The following is a 23037-nucleotide window of genomic DNA, read 5'->3' on the forward strand; positions in this document are numbered from 1 at the left end:
TTTTTTTTTTTGGGAAAAGACCCCTTGTCCTGACCATGGGCATTAAAAAAAAAAAAAAAAAAAAGAAGGAAAGAAAGAAATAGTCCTAAAATGTTAGGGGAAGAGTCTAATTGTGAAGGCTCTCAAAATGATGTGTAAGAATTTCATTCTGAAGAGACTGTTTTCTTGGCAAAAAATCTTTCAGTTCAGTCTTGATGCCAATTATCTGATAATATTATTGAAAATGGAAATACAGCACAAGCATATCTGGGGGAATTATAAGGCCATGCAGACGACGAACATGCAGATAACAACAACAACGACAAAGAAGAACCTCAGCCCCTTATTGCCTACCTCCAGATATGGACCATTTTTTCTGGGCAGTCAACAGGGTCCCAAGCTAGACACAACCTCCTGTTCTAAATGAGCACAGGACAGAGATGCAAACACAGGACTTGAAACCTGCCATGTTTTCTCCTGCCGTGGTTCTCTCTCACCAAGGCCCCAGCCTGCTTCCCCTCACAGAGGTCCAAGCTGTTTACAAAGCAACATTTCCTCGTTTCCCACAATCCCGCATCCATGGCAGACCAGTGGCATTTGGTCCAATATCTCATTAAATCCTCCTGAAAACTAACAGTTCAATCTGTTAGAAAACTACAGTCCCTAAGCAACATAAATTACGGGCTGCGGTGGCGACACCATGCGGCCCATTTGCCACAGAGACATCTATAGCTGCAGACTTCCTGCACATTCTGGATGCAAGAAGCGTAACTTTTACTATAAGCCTCCCTCAGACAGTCAATACTGGAACTTAAAAAAGTTTTTAGCAAGAAAAGTTTACTTAAGTCTACAACGCATGATTTTTGTGCTTTCCATTAATTATCCAGGTATTTAATTTTAACGTAGCATCTTTTCTTGGGAGTATGAGTTTCTTGCCACTCTTGTAGCCTGGGGATCTTCTGAGCCTCTCTTCCCCCTCAGCAAACAGACTGAAGAATATTCATAAGACACCCTGTCGGAAGGCTCTGCTCAATAGAAAATTTAGAGCTAATTTATTTTTGCTGCAGGACATCTGCAAATTATGCAACTCAGAAGTGAATAGGGATGAATGGTTTCATTCTGGACTCGTTTTGACAATCGGTGGTCACTCCACACCATCTTTAAATGTACTTGTCACTTCACAAGCAGCAGAAGCCTGGACCTTTGTGTTGGCCACCAGGAGGGAGGGAAAGAAAAGACCTTCTGCTCCAGTGACTGTAATGATGCCTGGACTGGTCCAGAGATTGATCCTTCAGGAATCTTCCTGTGTTTTGCTCCTTTAATGAGTTTCTCCTCCTAGCCAAGGCCATGAGTCTAAACTTTTATTTCTAATAACAAACAGAAAGGTAGGCATATCTTTGAATATTACTTTTAAAGGCCCTAAATAAAGTAGCTATAGGCCTAAGACTGCCTATATATAATTCTGAGAGCTTTTTTTTTCTTGAGTGAATTTAATGCTAAATGTTGCATACAGAAAACAGTAAAATGAAGCTTTAATAACAACAAGTGCTCAGCTCATATAAAAATTTACTGCTTGGTAGTTTGAGGGAGCAAAGACTGTGATGACTGTAATTGTGTGGCTGGCATGGTGATCAATCACATCCGGCCTGTTCCGGGCCGGGCACTTTGTCCCCACGTCTGGGGCCTGTCACAGATTAAGACTTCTTGCTTAGTGGAGCTCACCTAGCTGCACTAGAAAAAATACAGACGTTCTCAAATTAATCGTTTGGCCCTTGCATTGTCAGTGACACGTCCCGAAATCAGCTCGGCTGACATCACTCAGCTAAGCAGTCACCAGAAAAGTCACATTAAAGCAATCCGTGCAGAAGCTGCACATTGGGCTTCACAGCTGTGGGTCCCCTCCTCTACCCCCCAACACCACCACCAAAGCATTTAGCTTATCTGGGCTTCTGTCTGTTTCATCTATAAAATGAGAGGTTAGGAAGAGATGAACTCCAAGGCTCCTTGCAGCTCTTGAAATTCTATGCATCATTTAGTTTGAACAATCTCGTGCATTAAACGCATTCCAAATGATAGAAGTGGAAAGTGAATCCCTGCATACTAAATCATGTTTTCAAATTACTTACACTGTTGTGTCAGGAATAAGTACTTACAGAAAACAAAAACGTACCCAGCATTAAAAGGAAAATCACATTTCAGGGAATTAGCATCCATTCAGCCTATATGAATATATATGCTTTGCAGAAAAAAAAAAATTTGTAATCAGTCCCTGTGATTCCTCTAGACTGAATAAAAGTACATACATACACCACACTGAATTCCTGCCTTGGGCGAGATTCTTACCAATCCTATGAATTGGAAGAATCTCATGATGGCTATCAATGAGTGAGGTATGCTTTTTTTCTTCTTTGTCATTGAGAATGTTGTTTCTGTGTCTAAAGCACTACTATCTGGAAAAGTTGCATGGAGGATGCTTTATGAAGTGTTCAGAGAATGCACTAAGCAGTAGGGAGGGGTAGTTTTAAAGAAATCCATTTAAATCTATGACTTTCCCTCTTCCCTCATGCCCTGGAAAAACAAACAAAAAGTTTTTGTCTCATTAATTTGATAAGCAATACTTGCCTTTGTCAACATGATATTTTTGGAGGTGTGACTTTTGGGGCAGCCACTGCTAATGTCTATCTGTCATACACTGCAATAGGCCTTTCTCAGTTAACTTTTCTGGGGGAAGGAAAAGAAAATAATGAACACGGAGAGGTAGGGGAGGATAGGACTCTTGACCATGGTCTTGGCGTTTCTCACTGTGATATGTCGGCGACCTTTATCCTTTTCAGTCTGCATCTTCCTTCCACACACTCACAATATTTCTTTAAGGAAGCTTGCTCTAAGGGTGTTGATAGGATGTTTATAGAGAAGTTTAATTCCAAAGTCAGACAGGAACGCGATGTGTTTTATTTAACTTCCTCCACTGAGTCCGGTAGGGCTTACTTGTGTGATACTAGATGAATCTGGATCACGGGTGAACAAAGGTTCCTGTTTACAACCTACCTATGGCGACAGGGCGTCTGTGCTATCGTGAGGTCGGGCACACAACTGGAAGGCCCTGCTGAGGGGAATTCCAGGGCAATGAAATTTGTCATTATGTAGATTTGCACTGGTTAAATCCTGTTCCATGCAAGTTAGTAAGAGAGGGGTGAACGGTCCATAAGTCAGCTTTGTTTCACAAAATTCAGCACTTTTCCCCTATGTAAACAATGTGTGATTATCCACTGTTTTATCTGAATCTTTTCTCTCCTCCATTAACACAAATAATTGAGTGCTGATTCTTATACAGGGAACTTGAGAAAATAGTTATTTTAAGAAAAATGAATATGGAACTAACTTATTTTTCTCACTAATATAGAAGAAACAATCTGCAAATTACCAAATTTAGCAAATCTGTTAGCGAGCGGGAGGAAAAAAAATTAAAACCAAGAGTACCGCAGGCACTAACTGTAGTTTAAGCGTTTATTTTTGCTAAGTTTAATTTAAGATATTTATGATGCTACAAAAGATGTTATAAAGACCTTGCCATAAGTTTCCTATTACTTCAGTTCGGCTATGAAGTGGTCTGGGGCTGCCAGGTTTAATGTGAAAACCAAACAGTTTGGCATCAAAATCAGATTAGACGTGATCAAAAATGAAAATATGTCCCGGTTAAATTCATTTAAAATATGTAATAGCTCTCAGGAAATACCTTTCAGATTAAAATTAATACTGTAAAATAATGTTGAAATAGATATAGACGTCAGTAAATGCTTTTAGCTGAGTGCTAGAAACATCCTCAGGGCTGTCCAGAGCTGGGAGGCTGGATGGCTCTCTGCCTAGCAGAAGAGAATACGAATGGGAACTACAACTGGGAATAAGAAAGCAAGCAAGCGCGGAAAGCTGGTATGAAAATCATTTTAGAGCCCCGCTGCCAGCCAAAATGGTAAGATGTTAAAGTCTTACCATCCCATCTCCCTACATCATCGGAAGGTAATATTTGTCTCAGCATCTGATGCTACGCTATGTCAGCAGAGACCAAAAAATAAGAGCTGCTCTATCACATTCATCTTACCCAACTTTCCACACATCAGGACCACAGGCCACCCCTGCCTGTTTCTGAAGGGAGGATTCACAAGCCCACTTGGAGGGCCTGTACCTGGCTGGCTAAGGTTCACACCTCACGCTGCATGGAATTTCTTCACTCAGGACACTAGACTCCTTGCCTTTGAACCCCAGACGCCTCCACCAGCACCAGCCAGCGACGCGTCCTCAGGAGAGGCCGGGCAGTGCTGAAACGCAGGGCTGGACCCTGTTCCCCCACAGCCCGGCGGCCTTGCGGCACCTCTGAGGATCTAACAAGTGAGGATATGAGAAACGAGAGCACAGCTGGAGTGTCAAGGTCCAGTCTTTCCTGTGGGTTGGAAACAGGATCTAAATGACGGACTGCGACATCGGAAAGGTGAGCCCAGCTGATGAGGGCAGCGCCGAGGAGCTGGGCCTGGCCCTCGGGGTGATGCACACACACGGCAATGACAGGCTTCGTGTGGACTCATGGGCCGAATACTACACGTGCCAGAAGTGGGGGCAGTGGCAGGATTCCCAAGCCAAGTATTCGCTGCATTTGGGTGACGGAGCTGCAGAACCAACGTGGATTTTTACAGTGTGTGGACCGTGATGCTTGAACATTATTTAGGCATGAACGTGGCCATTTTTTGTGGCCTATTTCAAGCCTACTGAGATGCTCGGTTTGTCAAAGGCTTCGAAAAGAGCCTGAGTCACCCAGGTCTCCTCTCTGTTTCCTGAGCGTCAGCGGCAGAGCTGGGTTCCAGGGGCAGCTCCGAGCCTGTCCACCTGGCCCTGCAGGGCTCCTCTCTCACACGGGGCACAGTTTTCTTCTCTCACCAAATGACTGAGATGAGAAATATGGGAATGCTGGTTACAATATAGGTCATGGGACTTTCTTGTGGCTTCTTTTCCACGGGTAGGTATTGTGTCCGTCTTTTTTCTATGTCTGTTTCATTTCAACTAAAGAGCCAGAACAGCTCAGAACGGAGCTCTGGAGACAGGTGGCGTGGCTTTACCTCTGCTTCTGTCGCTTACGGTCTGTGTGACTTTAAACAATTTACTTGTCTCTGTGTTGCTACAAGGCCTAACTGTGATAACACTCATAAAAACTTGTAATAGTGCCTAGTCTGAAGCAGATGCTGAATTTTTATTGGCTATCAACATCATCATCACCATCACTATTAAATAAGTAACAACTAACACAGATGGAATGACTATTGAGAAAAGCCAACTCATGTTCACTTGTGGATGTTTTCTCGAGGTAAATCTTGCTTGTATTCTTTTTTTTGTTTGTTTGTTTTGTTTTGTTTTGCGGTACGCGGGCCTCTCACTGTTGTGGCCTCTCCTGTTGCGGAGCACAGGCTCCGGCCGCGCAGGCTCAGCGGCCATGGCTCACGGGCCCAGCTGCTCCGCGGCATGTGGGATCTTCCCGGACTGGGGCACGAACCCGTGTCCCCTGCATCGGCAGGCGGACTCACATCCACTGCGCCACCAGGGAAGCCCCTTGTATCCTTTTTTGGGTCATTATCATCTCACTGGGTCAATAAACTTGTTTGGAGGAAGGATGGGCCCTGTAAGAAGTTCCCTACAGATGACATACATAATATATACAAAAATGTGGTGCCTCAAGGTAGGGTAGTCACGCAGAATTCCATTCTAGGGGTACCGTTGTCTTCACGTGACTCCAGTCACACAAAGGAGGCTGCAGTTCAGGGACAGGGTTTTGCAGGAAGAGGAGTGCAAGAACAGGACTTGTTCCTTGCCTGGTCATGACTTGAAGCAGGTAGTCTGGAGTCAGCTACGCCTCTGTGAGGAGCCGGCAGGGGGCCACGCGGTGGGAAGAGTGCCCAGGGGTCATGTTGGTAGGACCTGCTGTCTATTCACTCACTCAGCGATCCTGCCCTCAGAGGGCTTCCAGTCAACTCAGAGACAGCATGTCTGCTTAGAAACAGGCAAACCAGAGACCGACTCAGGACCCACCGATGGAATGAGAGGAGCCCCAGCCCTACATTCTAGGCAGCACGTAGGGGATTTATTTTCTCTTTGTTTTCTGTTTTTTAATCAAAGCCGTAAGGCTGAAAGTGCACAAATTCTGCGGCCTGCACTAGGGAGTGATGTGGATTGGATCTGAAGTGCTGTGAGCTTCTAGAATGCTAGACACACTCATATTCCGCTTGTAGGTGATCTGTGCAGAGTCGCTGTTACTAGTAAAGAAAATAAAAAACTGACAGCTGTTGAGAGCCTCCGCCAGCACTACCCACATTCCACTCTCTGGTGGCTTAAAATAAGGCACAGGGCACCTTGTTTTCTTCACTTTTGACTGAAATACTCTGTGCCTCCCCAGGAATCTGGGCACATGTGTTCCGGCTGGTTCCAGGTTGATGGCCATCCTGCTTGGCTTTGGGGGGGTATTAAGGTGACAATTCAGGAGGTGCTTTTTGGAGGCAATTTGGCTTCCTTGCTTTCACCGTTGTCAGTAACGATGCAGGAATACTCCAGGCTGCGTGCTCTGAATGTGGCTGGATGTCTTTCTGGGGCTTTCCTAACCCCAGGTAAACACGCACAATTGCATCAGTTCTCTCCTGCTGTGAGCTCGGCAAAGCAACCCTCCCAGCAGCCCAGGCCTGAGAGTTCAAAAGGCAGACGCTCCATCATACACCCGGCCCCCCCCGTACCAAGGCTGGCCTAATGCTCTGGGGCTGACTGCTGGTTAGAATGGTGAGTTTAAGTGTAGAGCTCAGTGGCATTAAGTATGATGAAATAAAATTTATATTTTAAGGCAAGACAAGAAAAAAATTAAACATAAAATTCTCTCTCTGTGTTTGTTTGCGCCTTCTCCCTCCCTGATGTGCAATGTGCATCTGTCATACACATTAATCAGAGCTCCTCAAAGATGGGAAGACCTGCTCAACAGTAAATATCAATGTTTTTTTCTTTCTTCTGACGGTAGCAAATGTAACTTAAAAGAATTGTGTGCTTTCCCAGCTCCGTAGGGGGTCACGGCGACTTGCTGCTCACTTTGCGTGTGCCTACCTGGACTACGTATCCTTGGTGAACTCTATGTCAAATATCAGTATGTCACTTTGATGGACAATCCTTTGTCTCAAAAATGTATATGACTCTGCGCCTTTGACTTCTAACAGGTGGAACAGTTCTCAGAGCTTTCTGAGAATCTGCTTCCCAGGTTATAATCCTCAGTTTGGCTCGAATAAAATTCCCTTTTTTCTTCTTAACTTGATAGTTAATTAAATTTTCATCAACAAGTACATTCACATTGTGGGCAACCGTCACCACCATCCATTTCTAGAACTTTTTCATCTTCCTAAACTGAAACACTTGCACCCATTACACACTATCCTCATTCTTTCCTCTCCCCAGTTCCTGCTCACCATTATTTTACTTCTGTATCTGTGAATTTGACTACCCTAAGTACCTCACATAAGTAGAATGATATAATACTTGTGATTTTGTGTCTGGCTTACTTCACTTAGCATAATGGCCTCAAGGTTTATCCATGCTGTAGCAGATGCCAGAAGGTCCTTCCTTTTTTAAGGCCGAATACTATTCCATTGTATGGACACACCAGATTTTGTTTGTCCATTCGTCTGTCGATGGACATTTGGATTGTTTCCACCTTTTGGTTATTGTGAGTAATGCTGCTATGAATGTGGGTGTATAAACATCTGTTCAAGTCCCTGCTTTCAATTCTTTGTGGTATATAGGTAGAAAGACATTTTTGTCAATAAAAACAGTAGGGCTGCATCTCTGGCTCCCGGCTCAGTATGCTTCTCATTTCATGCATATTTAAAAAGGGATTGCATGTGGCCAGAGAAATAAATTTCACAGGTTGTGTTTTGCCAAATCACGAAATTAACTTGGGAGAGACTTGTGGGCTAATCCATTCTCTTCCAGGGAGCCCCTCAAGCTATCATAATCAACAATAACTTAGAATCCAAAAATCTACTTTAATTTGTCTTTCTATAACCAACTTAGTTTCTCTCTTAGCTTATGGATCTGTCATTATGGCTATTTCCTTTTCCTTAGCTTAACAAGATTTGTTATTTGTTCAGAGCTCCAGCTTAATTGTTGTAGGTTCTTCACATACTACCATTAAAATTAGCAGTGTCACAGTGAAAGGGAAATGATTGCTGAGTGCCCTAAGTTTAAACCAAAAAACGCTGAGGCTAATGCACTAGTCAGGATAGTAATTAAAAGATATTTTAAGAATCCAAAACTTTATAAGTCATAGAACACATGGTATTAAAATAATTGTTGGTGATGCCCTCTGACGCTTAGGAAAAGGACCTGAACATCAGTGAAGAGTGTTGTGCTGTACGTCATCAGATCTATAATTTTGACCTTTGAAACTGTGAACTTGTTAACAAAGCTCATTAATCAACCACATTCTTCCTAGAGTCGGTTTCTCTGTTCATATAGTGAATCATCATTCTAACTCTGCGACTTACAACTTCAGTTAAATTTTGTTGTCATTGTTGTTCTTTACATCAGTGTAGATCATAAAAGTAAAAATGTACGCAGAATAAGAATGAACCATTTATTTATGTTGCTTTCCTTCATTAAAATACTGTCAGCAGCTCTGTGCTTGGAAGGCTTCCCTGGAGACTTATCACTACCAACCTGGGTATCAGCCGTGGATGGCAGGGGCTCAGGATGGGGAGACAGACAGAGCCTGGACCTCACGCTGACACAATGATGGGCATGTCACCATGTGAGGGGCGTTCAATAAACCAGACTTGATCTAGAGTTATGCAAGGTTTACAGAATCAGGCTGGCACCCCAAAGTTCCAGGTTAAAAAAATAGCCATTTTAGAACTTAGGGAGGAGTTTCTGGGTGAGTCAGAGGCTGTTTGGAGATCCAAATGGATGGGCCATTTAAGTCCAGGCACCAGCACAGCAATTAGGGCAGTAGGAAATTAAATTGCTCTGGAAGTGAAGGCCGTAGAGCTCAGGCATTGAGCAATTTCCTGCCAGGGAATGCAAGTGGGTGTTCCTGGCCCCAGAGCGAGTGTGGCACGGCCGTGGAGTGGCTCTGAGGCTCCCGGGGGCTCCTTGGAAAGTGCTAGATGCCCGCTGAGCAGAGGGGGCGGGGCTGCGGGGTCAGGTCTCTGGATGTGCTGTGAAGGCTCCAGGATTCGCTGCAGCCAAAGGCAGCAGAAGAGTCTCATAACTGCAGTCTGATGTCAAGACCAAGTGGGGTCTTGGATTGGACACTGGCGCAGCTCCAAAACTTCAGGGCACCAGAGATTATTTAAATTTGGATTCTCCTTCTTAAAGACAGGCCGTAAAGATGTATGTGTATTGTGGTGGGAGGTAAAGGGTATACAGGGAAATACACTACCGTTTTATTCTCAGATGATGGCAGATACATAAGTCCTACTGCTTCTCAAACTCAGCATAACGAAATCAGCAGCCATGGTGCTAGCGGGGAGCCTGTTCTCACAGGATCCCCAGGCTATCTGGCTCTCTTACCTCGGCTGGGCTATGCAGCGGGAGAACCCATAGCCCCCCGGGCTCTGACTTGGTCAGCTGGGCACAGTCCATCAGGAGGCCGCCTTAGGAAGGAGGGCCTGGCTTCCCCCCCGAGACCCCATCCACCATGATAGACATGGTCAGGGGTGAAACCGAACAGGACCCTGCGGAGCTCCTGGGCACAAAAGCCTTTCTGTGTCCCCCATTTCTTGATGATAGGAAATGGGCTTTATTCAGCCCCCATGACCTTCCTTGAGTTCCAAGGGGCAGTTCAAACAGGTGCTAATGAGGGAAGGGAGGAGATGCAGCGACAAGGGAGGAGCAGTCAGGAAACAGTAGTGCAGCCTTGGGGCAGGGTCCTGGTTCCAGCAAGGGATGCACAATATCTCTGAGCTGTTTTGCAGATACTGAAACCCCCACCAGGTGGGAGAAGTTACCGGTGTACTGTCCACAAGCACTAGACCCCAGACCGGTTGGAACCAGAAGGTTGATGATGCTGACTCCTATCTCCCCACTAACCAATCAGGAGCATGTCCACGAGCTGACCATGCCCTCTTTGAACCATTACTATAAAACTCCTCACTACCCCCTCCAAGCTGGGACACACAGTTTTGAGGGCACTAGCCCGCTGTGGCCCCCTTTGCCTGGCAAAGCAATAAAGCTTTTCTTTTCTACTTCAGCCAAAACTCTGTCTCCAAGATTTAATTCGGTGTTGGGTACAGAGGCCGGATTCAACTTCAGGGGCAGCCTAGGGCTCTCTCATGCTAGGGAAACTGTTTTGAAAGACCAGGAAGATGATTAGAATAGAAATAGAATTTAATAAATTTAATGTTAATCTTCTGAGTGAAAGCGCTCTAACAGATGTTACAGTCTGAGGCTCCTCTAGATTCCAAAGCTTCCCGACCTGGATTACAGAGCGATATAGAAGTCGACAGCAATTCTGAGTGCGGAAAGATGGGATGGGCTCTTGTCATAAACTGGAGGCACACAATCCAAACCACCTGTCGGCATCACAGACAACATAAATGAAGCTTAAATTTCGTGTATTTCCAAGTAGGAACCATTTATTCATCGGTTTGAGGGCATCTCAGGTACTGAAGACGTGGGCAAGGGAACAGTCTATTGTCTTTTTCTGGCATAAGCATCATCTATAGCCAGAAACGTGTACGTGAATTTTAAAATGGGGTTATTTTCATGTCTCCTGCTTGGTTTATCTTAAAATAGAATTAGGAATCACCAAATGGCAACTGGATGCCCATTTTATCTGGCCAACAAAGCATTAAAAAATGGTTAGTTGCCAGTGTTAAAAAATTTTAGAATATTTAACAAAAGAAATCAAGATTTCTCACTTCCCCAGGGGTGGGAGGGGACAGTAATATCTGTGACATAGTGGCACACCTAATGGGCCTGAGCATCCCAACCTTCTCCAGACACGCTCTTCACCAGGACCCCCTGGGTCAGCCCTCCTGGGCCTCCTTGTAGGCAGTTCTGACTGAGACCTTAATCTAGACCTCCTGTGACTTTAAGACCAGAACTCTGAGTCAACCCTACCTGGATAAATTATAAAAGAAAAACCTTGACAATTGTAACTATGAAACTACACAGCTGACAGATGTATACAATTAAGCCATTCTCCGTGCAGACACCCTCATGCATGCCCAGTGTCCCCTAAGGGGACAATACCACTCCCAGATGACAGCCACTGAGTGAAGAATTTCAGTTAACGCCACCGAGTGAAGAATTTCAGTTAATGCTATGTCCCACTTTGTTCCCACCATCTTAATGTATTTCTGACATTTTCCTCCTTCCCTTTTAGTAAAGGTAAGAACCATTCCTAGGAATTAGGCAGCAATTTGCTTTGCAGAGCGGCCAATTCTTCCACAACTGACTTCTGACTCCAAACCCACAACCCAGGCTTTTAGATAAATCAGGGAAAAGGATGAAGGACATTTTGATAGCTCCGGATAACTCCACACTTACATTAAGCTGTTCAGGAAATGGCTTTTTCCTGATTTTGTTTCTATTAATGTTTCCCTTCTGACATAAGGCCAGTGAGCCAATGTTTACCATAAATTCTCATCAAGCACACTTGGAGGAACAATGCTGTGCAAGGATGCAGTGGGAGCGCTATTAGCAGCTGAAGGGCTGGAGATGAGAAGACCCACATGAATTACCAAGACGCAAGTCTGAGCATTTCTATTGTGAACCCACTGAAATGAAGACCTGAAAAACTGGATATTTTAATTTATTTAGATGCTCATTGTATAGACAAAACTTCATCCTAAGGCTCTTATTCTTCTTTTGAATATAATACTTTCTATCTCGATTGATGTTGCTTGTGAAAAATATGCAAGGCAGTACACTATTATAAAAAATGTTTCAAAGGTGGTTTGGAAATAAATGCTAATTTAAGTAAATGATAGATATGAGCCCATTTTTCTTTTAATTAAGCCAGATCTGAATTTAAATATATTCCTATTCATTTAAATGATTTTAATATATCAAATAAAAAACTTAAATAATTGTTATTCAGACCTTTAAAAATCATACTATTCAAAAGAGGGAATCTGCCCACCAGAAAACTACAGTACAGAAAAATTAATAAAGCATCTTATATTATAAAACTTATATATCACTAATAATAAAAAGCCAAAGCGATTCAAAGTCCAGGGTGGTACTGAAGGGCTTGCATGAAAGGAGTGCCTTTTGTCTTTAAATACTAAATATACTCCATGTCTACTAGGCGCAAAGACTGTGCTGGGGTGTCAGAGATAATTAGAAAGGATCACATCACAGCCTGTAACATGTTAGAATCTAACAGAGGAGGCAGATGGTACCCGAATAATTCAGGAGGCTGAATGCATGGAAGGTTCAGCCTGAGCGCTGTGATGAGGTGAGTCAGGGAAGAAACACATCCCAGGTCCACCCTGGAATTCTGCTATCGGGTTACTGGTGCTCCAAGTCATCTCAGGAACATAATTAACTTTAGAAAGCTGTGTTCATGCCTGCGTGTGCAGGAGAGAGAAAATAGGCCATTCATAGATAGGATAACCTGCGCTACATTTTTGCCAATTTTTGGTTTTGTGTTGTCTTTACAAACAAATAGAAGGATGTTGGATTTAATAAATGAGTCAATTTTTACTTGTTCCTGTAAAACCCATAAAAATAGCTTTACTTTAGTTCCACCACAGCAGTGCCAAGAGGAAAACAGTATACGTGAAAATAAGAACAAAAACTCCTTCCAGGGAAGCATTATGCCCTTTGAAAGGCACAGTCTGTGAGGACACTGGGCAAAAACATGCCTTTCCTATTAGTCAATATATTATTTAACACGGCGTCACATCTTACAATGCTGAGATATGCCAAAAAGAAAAGAAAAGAAAAGAAAATAGCATTCCTCTACTAACACAGTAGCTCCTCTTTCTCTTCTTTGAAAATTAATTTTATGTAACTTTCTATAAATGAACCTAAGTTAAAGATTCCAGATATAACTCCTTTCCTTGTTAAAAAGAAATGTAGATTTATGTTAGAAGAGGGACCATGAATTTTGCCCAAAGAAGTCAGGTTAGATATTGGCCCACTTTTTTTTTTTTTTTAACATATATATATTTTCTATAGTCTAAGTATTTTTCATTACTGTTTTACTCATTAATACAAAACTAGAAAGAGTGATAATATTAAGTTTGAATTCTCAGATTCACTGACCAAGACGACAGCTTTAAACAATCGGATCCTATTAAGTAAAACATCCTCAGTTTTCATGCTCTGGGTATTTCCTGCCCTACAAACTAGAACGTGAGGTCATGTCAACATGAATGAGACAGACACCCTCTACAACATGAACAGCCTGCCTGGGACAGAGCTGGGGACATCAGCACAGCATCTGCGGACAGCAACCACGGAGAACAATCAATCTCCGTGGTAAATATGTAACCCCCTCTGAGCCCCTTATAGGTACCGTTAGACTTGAACTTCAGAGGGATGATACAGTGAAAGAACACGTTTTAATAAGCTGTGCTAAAGGATACAGGATACAAACGAGCTGTACTGGAAGGTTACAGGTCATTCCAATAGGAATCAGTAGGACAGCTGCGCCCTGAGATGGCTGGAGAGAGCCCAGCTCAGTGTGTGCAGGCTCAGGTCTGGTCACATGGCAAGAGGGTCCACACCTCTTGAGAGGTGCTACAGCAGGCTTGGGGAGTCCCTATAGATGCAGGATGCTCTTAAGGACCTGGGAAAGACTGATGCTGTCCTCTGTTCTGACCCGGGAGGCAGACCACTGGCCCCAGCCCGGGTCTGGGTCTGACAGGTTCGGGTACCCAAAGAATCTGCGCTGAGTGCCAAGGCCATGCTTACTCAGATGAACTTGGGGCTTAGCGGGAAGTCTGCGAGGGAGGTGGTATCAGTGCCCCAGCACTTGGCTTCCTTCTGTGTAGGGAGTAAAACCCTCAGATGGAGCAGGGGCCTCTGCACAAGGAATACAGCTGGGCCACTTTGGCCCAAGAGCGTGTCCTTCGTGCTTTCAGCTCTAGCATCTCTGCCCAGGCCTGGCTTCAGGCTGCGGGGAATGTGAGCTGTCCTCCTCCGGGCGGCTGTGCTCCCAGCCACCTTCACAACTAAGACCCATGCTCTCCACGTGGACTCCGCAGGGAGAGGCGGACCCCCTCCAAAGGAGAATCAGTTCCCGGTCCCGGCTGGCCTCTGAGGGTGGAAACAAAGCCTTTAAGGTGGGCATTGGACCTGAGACTCGCCTCAGCTACAGCTCACAGGCAAAGCAGCATAGCATGCGTACTGGTAGTTAATATTCATTGGGGCCAGCACTGTAATGGTCCTCACTCATTTCCATCTCCTAACACTCATGGGAAAGTCCTATTATGATGCCTTCGGGGCATTTTACTGGGGAAGCTGGGGGACGGAAAGCCAGCCACGTGCCAGGGTCACACAGCTCAGCAGAGCCCGTGTCAGCCTCTGTCTCCAGGGGCCGCTGCCCACTCCACAGCCCCCTGAATCTAGGGTTTGTCTCTGAGGAGGAAGGAGAGAAGCTCGCTTGCTGAAGGCTTACCATAAAACTCAACAAAGTTCTCTCACTCACTAAACCAGACGAGGACACAGCATCCTCACTGCTGAGAATTATCAGAAGTAAACCACCGGCTCCAAGAATGCCACGGAACACACGTATTCGAAAGGATTTACAAAATGCTTCTGTAAAGGAGGAAGAGGAAAAAGCTTTCATTTAGCTATTCTCCAATGATAGCTCAAAAAGGAGATTAAAACAGGCTGGCAGTTTGAAATATCTGTAGACTTCCAGCAAGAGTAAACAGCAATAAGCCGACGACTATTTGGTGTTTCCAGCTACTGGTTACCAAGAGCAGCTGAGGCTTACAGAGTGAGAGGCACCTCTGAGCTTTACTGCTGTGACCAGTGGGGTGGTAACACTCAGACACTCCTGGATTGACCCCAGGCTCTGCCGCGTATACCCACGTGACTTTGAACAGCGTTCTGAACTTCTGGGCTATCATTTATCAAGCACCAGCTATGTCCATACTTGATTTTCATACTTCCCCCGTACACATCATCATCATCATCATCATCATTATCGTCACATTTCACATTTGCAGACTGAGTTCAGAGAGGTTAAGTGACTTCCCTAAATCTATGCTGCCACCAGGTAGGAGCTGGGGTGTGAACACAGGTCTGTGAGATTCTAAAGCCTGTTGTCTGCCCGTATCATTCTCTGACACCCTCCTCCTATAAACTAAAAAAACTGGTGCCTGTGTTCCCCACCTTCCTTTTAAAATCTTCTTTATAAAGAGGGCCCAAAGAGCCCCAAATAGAACACAGTTAAATAAACCATTAGATTGAGTCCAGAAATAGTCAGAATATGGCAGCTATTAGAGTAACCATATGAAGTCCAGGTTAGAAGAGCCCTTAAAAAGGTCAATCTAATTTACTGCTGAACAAGGAGCCCACTCAGTTATCATCTAGGAAACTGAAGGATACTAGCTGATTGATTGATTAGGAGGGCATTTCCGGACCTATTTGTGAACGCATGTATCCTGTTTCACATATGCCAAAAGCATGTGCTAGAGTAGAAAAGTCTCAGCAACTGATTACTATTTACACAACTACATATCAAGTACACATATTCTAAATAACCAAAAAGACATGTCTAGATGTGACTTTCTCAATGCACTTTCAGAAAATATGATTTTGAAATAGGACTTCGAATAAAGCATCCAGACTTAAGGCATTTTTCACATGTAACTCACACTTAACTGCAGTGGAAAAAATTTTCCTATGTCAAGTGTCAACAGCTCTAGTGGGGGAACTATAGTTAATGTCGACTTACTTCCACTCACATGCTGTAGGCGTCTCTTTGAAAAGAGGGCTTTCATCAGACTTTTTCCCTTATCTTTTTTGTTTCAGGTTTTCAGATACCCTTCCTATGTTATTGAACTTTTTTATCTTGGTAGTTCCAGTGTTTTTAAAATATAATAGAAAGGTGCTAAATATTTAATGATATAGGCTGCTTTTGCAAAATGTACATCTGTTAAAATGCTTTATGGGAAGGAGATAGAGGTATGGTGCTGGAGGATGAAAGTAGTCACATTTACCTATAACAGGTGTTCATGGAGTAGAATAACTAACATTTGCTATTTTGAGCAAGAATGTGTATCTCTTTAATGATTTCCATTTAGTCACAACTTCTGTAATTTCTGTTTACCACAATGACCGAGACAGAAGTATTACTGTAATTGATACAAATGTTCTCAAATTTCTAAAAGATCTATAGCAGTTTTAGAAACAATAGTAAATATAATTAATCAGGGTAAAATAGATGGTGCTTGTATACTAAATTCTGTCAAACATGTTACTGAGATAAATTATTCCTTATGAAAAATGTTGAAAATGCAGGCATTTTCATTTATACAAATAAATTTAATCATACAGGGATGAAAATGATAAAAACTAAGTATCTGCTACTCAACTTATTTTATATGAATTTTGAGAGTGTGTTGTCATGTGACTCTGCATGAAACTTTTATTTCATAGCTATTCATCTCAACACCCTTTCTTAACATTTGCTGCGTCAAAACACTGCACCCTCAGAAGAACACATACTTCTGGGAAGGGGAAAGTAATAAGAAATTGCTTTCTTAAAGATTAAGATAAAAATACATGGAAAGGTTTTGTAAAAGGTTTTAAGGAAAAGCAGGTTTTGTATTGTATTAGTCTAGGCAAGGCTTGAATGTATTAATATTCACAAACAGGTAACAACTAGTCTAATTTGTGATAGGTTTGTAAAACATTATAGCCAAATAAAACTGAAGGTCATCTCAGTTTTCAGTCATTATGGCCTAGGTGTGCAAGGATTCCATGAGTTAGTATGAGTTGAACAGATTTTACAGGTTCTATTCCAGCAACTAATTTTTAGAGAAGGCTGAGCCTTCAGACGCCCACATGATCTTAGTTAAGCTAATAACTGGCAATGTCTCCCAGTGAAATTTGCTGTCCCTCCTCCAAAGAGCTCAGGCCCATTAGGCCTGGCATGCTGACCCACCCAGACGGTCACTACTGACTTTTCCCCGGCAAGACAGACTTCCAGTTGTATTTCCAGAAGTACTGATGCATTTGTTTCACCCACACTTTCTCTTGGGCCCAGGATGTCCTTATGACCGATGGCATGTGCTCGCATTGGTGACCCAGAGTCTGGCCCGGGTAGGAGTGGGCCTGCAAGTTTGATTAGCACAGGCTCGAACAAGCAAACACGACTAGCACTAAACTGAAAGCCAGCTCTTTCCTGCCCACCCTCATTCTCTCATTACATCTCCCCACTACTCGCCTTTTAACTGAGTGCCTCCTCTGTGACAATGGGAAACGTGTGGCTAAAAGATGAACCCCTCACCGGCCAACACACGGAGACCTGAATCTGCTGCACAAAGCAAGCTTTGGAGAAGCAACTGTGTATGCTTACAGCATGAGATAGAGTAAGGAGTCCCCCACTGCACTTGCAGGACAGCAACTGCATAGTCGTGTCACCACTGGCTGCCGCATAACAGAAAACCGGAGGGTTTGGGGGGACTTCAGAGATTGCGGAGTGCAATTTGCTCAACTTAAAGATGAAGGAACTAAGGCCCAGAGAAAGTCAGAATCACAAAATTAGTTAAAACACAGGTCTAGGAATTCCAAATCTAAACTCCTTGTTGCTAATCAAACACTGTAGCTTGTTATGTATCAGTAACTCTCCAGCCGCTTATTCATGATTACTATCATATTTTAACGGCTCTGTTTAAAAATACAACTTTTAAAATTTAGACTCAAATTTTGGGAGAAAACCCTGAACAATTAGAAGTTTTTGGAATTTCTATTAAATAGGACAGTTTGGATCACATGACTGTTCAGGTCAAAATCTTATAAGTTTTGTACTTAGAGGCATAGTATATTGGAAAATTTGCCTTACAAGGGAGCATATTCTATATTTCAGAAAAAGCAAATACACAAGTGGCACATGCTGTGAAAATAACCCTTTTAAGGTTATTATCTAGTAAATAATCATGTAAATTTGATATGAGTTATTGGAATTTAGTCTAAAGTTGTATCAAGGCCATATGTTACCATGGGCAGTTTCTTCAAATGCATAATTTATAACACAACCTCCATGACTGCCTGAGAGTCCAAGGTACAATAATGAATTAATCCTGCAGAAACAGACCCTTGGAGGATGAATTAACATTTAGCTAAGGTCACGAGGGCAACTGGATTTGTAGTTTCAGGCTATTCCTCACAGAGAACTTGCCAGATGACACAAAAATCCAACACATTCCCACAGCTAAAAATCAACTCTCCAAAATGTTTAGTTTGAATATCCAGGCGTACAAGGGCCTAGTGCTGCTTACAATTTATACTGGATCATATTAAAAAATAAAAAAGTATCAACCACTGGTACTACAGCTAAGCTTTCTACATAAACACCAAGGTGGGGAGAGAAAAAGCACATCCAGGAAAAAGTGTATGAGAGATGACGGAAAAGAAGGAAGAAAAAAGACAGAGATGTGAAGGGAGAAAGAAATAAAGAGACTGACGGCCAGAGAAGCAGAGAAGGGTAAAGAAAAGAAAGCTAGAGAGATGAGAAATGAAAAAGCAGGAGGAAGCTCCCAGCTATAAGATAAGCCAGTCCTGGGGATGGGATGTACAGCTCAGGGACTACAGTTAATATCACTATACTAGTAACACTATATATACACCACACTATAGTGCTGTATATTTGAAAGTTGCTAAGAGAGTAGATCGTGAAAGTTCTCAACACAGGAAAAAAGATTTTAAAAATGGACAGAAATTAAACGATGTGTGAGCAAAGAGAAAGGAATAGAGGACGGATGACAAGTGGGGAGGAGTAGCTGAAATGATGGGGACCCATTAGTCACATATGAGCTGGGACAGAGCAGCTGTTTGTCCTAAGGTCTAACTAGACCTGTTACCAGAAAACGAAGGAAGAAGCCAGGAAAGATGTATATGTATGTATACACATTTGGATATGAACTCCCCCCTTAAATATTGCTGTGACCCAAGGGTTTACCTCCATCCCTGACCTCCTTCTGACTCGACAGTAGCTCTAAGTGCCCTCGTCCCAGCCCCAGCTTCAGCCGGACGTATGTGGATGGATGACTCTGACTGTGGAAAGTACACTTCCTGGCCCACACCAGCATATCTGACTGCTCAGTGGTCATGTCTACTCCACGTTACAGGAAGAGTGAACTTAAAAAGTGCAGAGCTGAGCTCCCCGTCTTCATGCCCCACACGTCCCACCTCCTACACATTCCACATCTGGGGAGTGGCGATACCCCCAACTGCCACGGCAGCAAGGAGGTTCTTTCTATTTTGCGCCATCTCCCTCAGATCGGCCTGCAAACGGCTACTACAACGTAGCTCCTTATGTTTCTGAAGTTGCTGGTCTTCCTAACTCCAGCCTCCTTCTCTCCTTGCTGGCCTCAACCCTAACATCAGAGTGATTTTTCTAAGAGCAAAAGCATGTCACATTACTACCTGCTTAAATGCCACCAGTGGATTTTACGACCAGGTCCAGCTCCTTAGATGACCAGACGAGACCTCCAAGACCTGGTTTTGCCGACCCCTCTGTCCTCACCTCCTATCCTCCGTAACCTTACTCACACTCCATAATTTTTAAAAATCTTTTCTTTAACTTGAAGTCTAGTTGATGTACAATGTTGTGCTAGTTTCAGGTGTACAGCACAGTGATTCGATTATACATATGTATACATACTCTTTCTCATATTCTTTTCCATTATGGTTTATCACAGGATATCGAATACAGTTCCCTGTGCTAGACATAGGACCCTGTTGTTTATAATTGTTTTTAGACTACATAAAAACGGGGCAATCTTTCCACTTCTTGCTGTCTATATTTTATGTTGATCATTTCTATATAAACTGAACATTGTATATTAAGCAGGTTTTCACTCACTTCCACAAGACAAAAGACACTGCCTATTTGTCACGCACTAGAGGTGAAGATCGCTTATTATAGCCATACCTGTTTTTTCTCCTCCTCTGACCACCCCTGGCCAAACAGGGCAACCTTATAACGTCCAACATGCTACCGTTCTTGTCCTTATGTGTCCAGGCCCTGCGTTGCTGTCCAGCTGCTTTCTGAGAGTCCCTTTCTCATGGGATATTAACATGGTGCCTGCACATAACATGGGCCCAGTAAATTCTGTCATCGCCATAATCTTCAATATAATGAGAAGGAAAAGTCTTTTTTCTCATATCCTCAAGACCTAGTCTGTTGCTAGTAAATACTAAACATTTCCTGGTGAATAAATGATTTTACTGATTCTGCCAAGTTTTATGTACCAACCAACTTGTGGGAAGACACATGATCCCTATGTTGACCCGGCATGAGAAACTGCATATTTACACAAAATCATAGCCATGTACTCTAAATTGTGTCCTATAACCTTGAATGCTTTATGATGGAAAATAGGAACAACCAGAGCCACAGATGTATCTTGGTCATCAAAGCCAAATGAGTAACTGAGTATTTTCACACACAACAAGCCCCTTGGCAAACAGCGGGCCAGAAGCATATGGGTGGCAACGGCCGGAAGCTCACCTTTTCTTCATGACCAACACGACTCCAAGAAATATAATCACGAACAGCAAGATGCCAGCGATGACTCCTGCGATCTTGACTGTGTGGTCTGTTTGTTTCTCGGGTTCTGGGACTGGTTTTGGAGTGGCAGCTCCTGAAGGGGAGAGGAAACGAGAAAGAAGACACGGTGGGTAAGGGAGAATAAAAATGTTAGCTTTTAAAAACTTTGCTGCATTTAACAGAGTCATAAGACTTATCAGAGATAGCAGACAGATGGGCTTTGATTTTTTTTCAATGGCTTTCACAGGCGCTGAAAGCAATGTAATTGTTCGCATTGCTCTTCCCTATTTCACTAAACCCCAACACAAGTTGGAAAGCACACCCACGCCTGACCCTTTTATCAGAGACTCTTCTCAAACACAGTTTTTAAAATATTTTTATTACCTCTATGGGCTCCCTGATCTTTCTGCCTTTTAGAAACTTGCTACCAACACAATAGACATCCTCAGCCTTTATCCAAAGTTGATTTGCTGGAACATTTCCCCCAATTATTTTTCATAAATGAAGCAGTAATTCCATAACAATATTAGCCCAAACACCTGGAGAAGAGAGATAAGCTCACTTACTGTGCATTTTACTAGCAATTGTTTTTTAACACAATAGAGATTTTTCTCCCCCCTGCCTTTGAAAATCTAAATCTAGGTCACATCTGGTAGGCAAAAGACTCCTTCTAAGCAATTTATTCACAAAGTGGGAAGCAGACGATGATCACACTACTGGCACCCACATTTCGTATCTGTTTAAATGAGATAACCAGGGCCTTCCAGTGGCCACTGTCTTAGCTCTCCTGCTTTCCCATTTTCAAAACACTATCTGTCCTGTTTACAGTATAATGTGATGGCATGTCAAATCTGTGTCTGATGAAATATCCATTTCCTCTGCTAAATGAGTTCAGAATGAAAAATATTAGGACTGAAACGTTCAATTCACTAAACAGAATCCACTTTTGAAGGGCTTCTCCTTTTTTAATCAGAACACGACAGTCCTTGGCATCTGAGCCATCACGTCCCCTCCCTAGGGAGACAGGTCATTGGGAAAGTAGGAATTTTATGTCCAAATTTCTCATGTTAGAATTTTCTTCTTGCTTTTGTTGGTAAAAGTGAAATCAACACTGACTATGGTACCAGCCCTTTCTACTCTTCCACTGGGCTTTGCATTCATGCTTCATCTGATTCTTGAAAAAGTTAACCATCGCTGTCTCCTGTGCACTCCAGGCAGGGCTTAGTCTAAGATGAGTCATCGCAGAGAAGCAGGGTGTCAAGCTGTAACTTTCCATCTGTTTCCACTGGAACATATAAATGTTTCTTTCAAAAGTTATTCATATTAAGATTTTATATGAGACTCTGCACCCTGAACATGGCCGTGGCCATCAGACAGACGGAGCTGGTCGAGACTGGGGAGAAACATAAGGCAGGAGACGGAGGGCCACGATCACCTGAGTTTCCACCCCACGTGTACTTTCCAATCAAAGCAACGGTTGCAAGGAGAGCAGTGGTGATGTGAAAAATCACACCTTATTAAATACAAACCCTGCCGGATATAATGACTCTTTACAGGCCATTTTTATTTCTGACCACTTCAGGAGGATGTTCTGCTATTTTGTTTGAAAGAATATCCCTCAAACAGTTGTCCAAATGAACCTTGAAACTATTTACTGTTTTTTATTATAATAACGTCTGAAGTATACCACTACAATAGGCCACTGGAACATACAGCCAAGTGGTAGATTTGGAGGATATTGTTACTTTGAATAAACTGCTAAGAAAAATTTAAAGATACATCGTGTATGTTTTAAAAGATGAATAAAAGGTGAAAAAAGCCATTCATGTAAAAATAACATATTTCAAATTCACAAAACTGACAAAAAGTCCAATGGTTTTCAGTTCTGATTTTTTTTTTTATCCAATTTGAAAACTTAACTTAAAAAAATAAAATCTAATTGGTTTTATTCTTCCAAATGCTGGCACATTGGGGACCATTCCATTTGCCTCACTAGGGATAGAATGCAAGTTCTCCAGATATGTTTTCTAAATAAATGATTCTCTAAGCTTTTTGTAACTAAGTTATTCCAGTAAATACAACACTCAGGGAAGAAATTATTTAGAAAAACTGGATTCGGCTTAAAAATTTAAATTAAAAAAATTACAAGGATTCAACTTATACATTGTAAACACTCCATAAGAGAAGAGCGTCCTGTTAATGGTCACATGTTTGCTTCTGTTACCTAAACGACTAGTTACGTTGTGCTTTAGCCTTTTTCCTAAGCTCTGTGAGAAGTGAGGCGTGACCCTACCAATCCTTGGGTT

The 23037-nt window shown here is 42.8% G+C and overlaps 1 protein-coding gene across 1 annotated transcript in view; it reads right to left on the bottom strand.

Annotated features, from left to right (window-relative positions):
* The window catches only part of PTPRM (protein tyrosine phosphatase receptor type M), a 594672-nt gene that overhangs the window by 217825 nt on the left and 353810 nt on the right, over positions 1–23037 (bottom strand). The window contains 1 exon segment of the mRNA XM_007458456.1: positions 20693–20825. Coding sequence (XP_007458518.1) covers positions 20693–20825 — 133 coding nt within the window.

Source organism: Lipotes vexillifer, unplaced genomic scaffold (genome assembly GCF_000442215.2).
Source record: "Lipotes vexillifer unplaced genomic scaffold, Lipotes_vexillifer_v1.1 scaffold447, whole genome shotgun sequence".
Classification (NCBI taxonomy): domain Eukaryota; kingdom Metazoa; phylum Chordata; class Mammalia; order Artiodactyla; family Lipotidae; genus Lipotes; species Lipotes vexillifer.